Genomic DNA, 4,835 nt, shown 5'->3' with positions numbered 1-4,835 from the left:
AAGCTCCAGTTCTTGAAGGAGCTGTGCTTTAGGGTGCAGTTCCCAGAAACAGTGCTGCTTGTTGTCTGGGTGTCTGTGCTCCATCTTGTCTTTTCCAGTTTGCCAGGGCAGAGTGCATGAGGTGCAGTTACAGTGTAGAGAACGTAGGAGATGGGTTTGTGTGCTGACAGCTCCCGGGAGACGATCCAGAAGTCCAAAGGTGTGGATGCTGCAAGGTGTCAGATTTTTGTGCCTGGTTTGGCGTGGGGCTTCCCCTGCACAGGCCTGGAGAGAGAAAAGGGCTTGATTTACTTTGATGGGAAAGGAAGAGAAAGGCAATTAATGTGTGATGAGCTGATGATCTTGTTTAGCCTTGGTCTGCAGCCAGGGACCTGCAAGAAGAGGCTGCAAAATGTTCTGAAATCATCTCTATGCTAGTGAAGGATCTGCCGACATTTCAGGTAGTGACAGCCAGCAGAAAGACTTTCTTAAGACACACTGATGATCAATTCTTACACTAATTAAGAAAAAGGGGCTTTTTAAATTTGTCTCTGACTTCTGTTGTAACCCAACCACTCTATCTATACAAAACTGAAGAGCTCTGCAGGTGTTTTTTCTCTGTAGGAACTGAACATCCTGGCAACAGGGATTGAGATAAGTGAAGAATGCAAACATTGTCCTAAGCAAGGCTGCCTGAAGAGCTCTTTGTTATCATTTCTCCCTTGGAAAGGCAGACAAGAATCAGAAGAGCACTGGCTATAATAAATATCCGCCATAACAATGACAGTCTGTTCCCTTTTTTCAGACAGGTAAAAAAAATGCCTTCTGTCTTAAAAAAGATTACCTTTCTTACCATAAGCCCCATGGATGTATAACAAAGAACATGAATTTATCTGATTTAAAAGATGCTCTGCTTTGCAAAGAATGAGGCTCCAGAGCTGTGAACATACTGTCCAAAACTTTCTTGGCTACCCATCTTTTCCAAGCACTAGCCCAGCACTGGCTGCCCGGAGCAGTAGCAATGATTTCTTGGTGGCTCTCTGGCCACAAGCTCCAGGGTGCCCAAGGCTTGCAAAACTGCAGAAGTGGTTTCCTGCAGAGCAGGGAAGGTGAAGAAACCTGCTGCAGGGAGGTCTTTTTGCAGAAGGATAATGCACGTGGGCAAAAGCATTTCTTTTTCCAAACTGGCAAATTGCAATTCTCCTTGTGATGGAGTTTTCCTTGTGACTCAGGATGATGGGTGGGTTGAGGTGGCAGGAGGGAAAGCATGAAAAAAATGTTCCTGAGTGCATAGAAACTGGGTTACTTTTAAGTCTGTTCCTGTCTGCAGTGCTGTTTCTCAGGAAAGTCATCCAAGTTTGCAGCAGCCTCTCTGCTGTTGTTCCTTAGTGCCTGTAGGGGAAATGGAGGCTTGAAGCCGTAGTGATATTGGTCCAAAATGGTTCAGAGGGGGATTTGGGATGCAATAACTTGCATGGCACACCTGAATGTCCAGTGATGAAATCAAATGAATGGTTTGGGGAGGGTAAGGAATGAAATACAGTCACCCCCAGGCTCAAGTTTGGAGTGGTGCATTGGGAGCACAGAAATGTGGTTAGTTATGAGCATTATGTGATGTGCAAAGTTTTTGGGCTACCACAAGCCCGTCCTGTCTTTCTGGCTTGTGTCTACTGCAGTGTCAGGGCTCCGTGATTTGAATTACATAAAAATAAAAAAAAAGCAAACAAAAACCCCAAACAAAACCATGGGAGAAGAGAACTTCTGTCTTCGTTTTGCCTTTTAGTCATTACACAGACCCCTCCCATCAGGTGAAGAATTTTTAGGTTGCTTTTGGGCCCCTGCCTGCTCTACCACCTGAAACTGAGATGTTGCCAAATTTAAGAGAAAATTGCCAATGCCTGTCACTTACTAACCTTTTACACCTGCATCTTCGTCTTCTGGTTCCTAAAATAAGAAAGAAAATAAGTAAGGAAGTGTTATAGTTCAAAGCTACCAAGTCACAGCTCAGTAAAGAAACACTGCAGTGAGGTAGGGCTGATGTTCCCCAGCAGCTGATATCTTTGAGACTAATGATGGATAAACCAGGCTTATTTTGTAGAAAATCCATGCCAGGGAGTGGTGCTGCAGCTCATGTTCCCACAGTAATGCACTTAAACATTTTGATGAATTAAAATGTGAGTAGCAGTAGCAGGGTCAGCCTGGGAACCCTGAGGGTGAATTATTTCTGTTGGCTGTCCCCAGGGACTTTGGCACATTGCTGAAAATCCCTCAGCAGCATCTACAGGGGGTGGTGGTGAGTCTTACGTTGACAGAGCGTGATGGTGACGACCAGGGCGATGAGGAGCAGGAGGCAGGCACCTGCCAAGGGAACCCAGATGAGAAGATCACAGAAGAAATTCAGCTCATTCTCTGTGCTGGTCTCTGCAGGAATGGAGAAGAGGAAAGGTTCATGAGGTGCTCACAGCTGGTGTTAAGGCCAGTTCTGCTGGAGCCAAGGGAGGTGCCAAGGGCCCTGCCTGGCATTCCACAAGGCTGGTGGTGAGGCAGAGGGCTTCCCCTGGGCCTGCAGTGATGTTCTTCATCAGTGCTGCTGCTCTCAGCATTTTCCTGGGCACTTGAAGGAGGACACATAGCCACACGTTTTCTTGTGTCTCCTGATGAGAGTAAAACCAGCCCTAGCCCCCAAGGCTCTTCCCTTCCACCCCCTCAGCCCAGCATGCCCAGGCATGCTCATACTCTTAACCTTATCCTAAGCCTTTCCTAGCTGGGATGAAACGTTAGAGTTTAATCCTCCCAACTCTGATAAAGCTCCATGGATTTTCAGTCTCTTCCTGTCCCAAAATGCCTACACCATCCCCCTCAGTATCAGTGGACCAGAGCCCAGCTCTTCCCCTCTCCCTCCCTCCCTCCATCCAGATTACCTGGATCTGATGTCTCCAGGAAGGGATCCTTTTCGGTGATGTCATGCTGGGTGGTGGGTCTTGTTGTGGTGGGTGCCACTGTGGTGGTGACTATGAGTGAAAACAGATGAATTCAGCATGTAGGCAAATACAATAAAAAAATCTCTCTCCTGCCCTTCTGCTCTCCTACCCCTGCCAGGGTATGGATGCTTCTGTATTCAGCTCCATGGGGACTTCACAGATCCAATTTTAGATTGGGACTCCTCCAAGGAGGGTCTCCCAGGAGCCAGTAAGGAGCTGTAGCCTCCTTATTTCTTGCTGTCTGCCACCATCCTCATAAGCACCCTGAGTTTTGGGACCTATGTGAGGCGAGGAAGGAGGGGTAGTGCTGGACTTTGCTTTGATGTTATCTCTTCAGAGCCATGTGTAGGATGGAGAAGTGGGGATGGGGAAGTGATGCTGGGTCTGCCCAATCATCTTTGCCTTTGGGCAGGAGCAATACCATGAGGAGAGATGGCAAGCAGGGAACCTTCAGCAGGAGCAGTGGGTTGGTCACAAGATGTTTTGGGGTTTGTGGGAGAGAAGACTGCTTAAAAAAGGCACAGGCAGGAGGGCTTTCTGGCAGAGCTAAGCAAGGTTGGGTGGAAATGTTGCTCACCTGGGAAGAAGGCAGGCTGGCTAGGGCTGAAGTACAGCATTTGGTTGATGTTCATGAGGCAGAAATAATTCCCCTCATCCTGCCATGTGAAAGACTTCACTACCAACCGATAGATGGTGTTGTCTTTGCTGGCCTCGAAGCGTGTGGATGTTCTCTGATTCCCCTTGAAGGTGATCTTGGATAGGGAAGAGATGAAGACAATGAAGTGAAGGGTCCCACTCTTGTCCTGGTGGACCCAGAACATGCCACTGTCCTTCTTGTCAGTCTGACACTCCAGTTCCAGCCGCTGTCCCACCCGGAGCTGGGTGATTCTGTTGCGAAACCTGATCTTCATCTCATACATCTGGCCATGGATTCTGGGACAGCCTGGAGGAGAGAAATCCTTGTGGAACTGCTTGGGAAGAGCCAATGGTCCCTCTGGGAAAAATCTCCTGCTCTGTCCATGGGATGGAAATACAAATGTAAAGGGAGAACCATGGTGTCTGGATGACTGGAAGGTTTAGTTGGAATCCTTGCTGGGATTGTGCATGGAGGGTGCTCAGTAATCAGCCATGTAGGCTTGAAAGATGGGTGTTGCCCTTCCAGCTGCCTTCTCAGGGACGTTACTCCTTCCCAGATTATCTGAAATGAATCTCTAAAAGCACTGATTGCTAAGCCCCCTTTTTCCCCTTTTCTCCTTCCCCTCCAGAACCACTTGTATGACCAGGCTCCCTTCCTGGTGCTCGTGCTGCTGCAGCCACCCCTCCGGCTGCCCTTTGCTGGCTGAGGGGATGCCGCCTTTCCCTCCACAGTTACTGACCACATCTCAAAGTCAGCTTTTTTGGTTTACTCCCACCCCCCACCCCCCTTTTAACTGTTTAGCCCAATTTATTGGATTTGGTGGAAGAAGGGCCCATGCCCTTCCTGATAAAGGGGCTGCACCACCCTGTGTCCATACTCACAGAGTCCCAGAGCGATCAGGAGGAGCAGGGCAGGAGACCCGTCCATCTTCTGCTGGGGGTGTCTGTCCTTGGAGACGGTGCAGTGCTGCTGAGATGATCGTTCTCTCTTGACTTTGGAGGCTGCATCTCACTTTGGGGAGGATGTGATGTCATCAAGACCCTCTTGGGCAAAGAGACGGTGCTCGGCATCTGCGGCAAAATGCAGCGCAAAAAAAGATTTCTGAAGAAATTAAATTCTAGGTTGAAATTTGGGCTCTTTTATCCTTCTCTGTTCTTACTCAAGGTTTTTGCCTCCATGAATTCCCTAGAGATCCAGAGTGCTGCTGCTCATGCCTGAGGTAGGATCAGGCGCTCCAG

At 48.6% G+C, this 4,835-nt stretch overlaps 1 protein-coding gene across 1 annotated transcript; it reads right to left on the bottom strand.

The window, feature by feature from the left end:
* Nucleotides 1-218: 218 nt before the first annotated feature.
* LOC113988873 (T-cell surface glycoprotein CD8 alpha chain-like) lies at nucleotides 219-4,524 on the bottom strand. Its single transcript, XM_039383538.1, has 6 exons — nucleotides 4,479-4,524; nucleotides 3,538-3,903; nucleotides 2,901-2,990; nucleotides 2,284-2,400; nucleotides 1,893-1,923; nucleotides 219-264 (listed from the first exon to the last, which is right to left on the bottom strand). Exons 1-6 carry the CDS (start codon nucleotides 4,522-4,524, stop codon nucleotides 219-221), a joined length of 696 nt encoding a protein of 231 aa, XP_039239472.1.
* Nucleotides 4,525-4,835: the final 311 nt, after the last annotated feature.

The sequence above is a fragment of the Pipra filicauda genome, unplaced genomic scaffold (genome assembly GCF_003945595.2).
Source record: "Pipra filicauda isolate LSUMZ 115617 unplaced genomic scaffold, ASM394559v2 scaffold315_size853536_pilon, whole genome shotgun sequence".
Taxonomy (NCBI): Eukaryota; Metazoa; Chordata; class Aves; order Passeriformes; family Pipridae; genus Pipra; species Pipra filicauda.
The sequence above is the reverse complement of the archived record's forward strand: the minus strand, read 5'-3'. Positions and strand labels throughout refer to the sequence as shown.

Excerpts from the sequence above, each read along its gene's own strand:
- LOC113988873 (XM_039383538.1), bottom strand. The coding sequence starts at position 4,524 with ATGGACGGGTCTCCTGCCCTGCTCCTCCTGATCGCTCTGGGACTCT. Across the intron at positions 3,904-4,478 it reads CCTGATCGCTCTGGGACTCT|GCTGTCCCAGAATCCATGGC; the intron begins GTGAGTATGGAC and ends TCTCTCCTCCAG. Across the intron at positions 2,401-2,900 it reads CCTGGAGACATCAGATCCAG|AGACCAGCACAGAGAATGAG; the intron begins GTAATCTGGATG and ends CCATTCCTGCAG.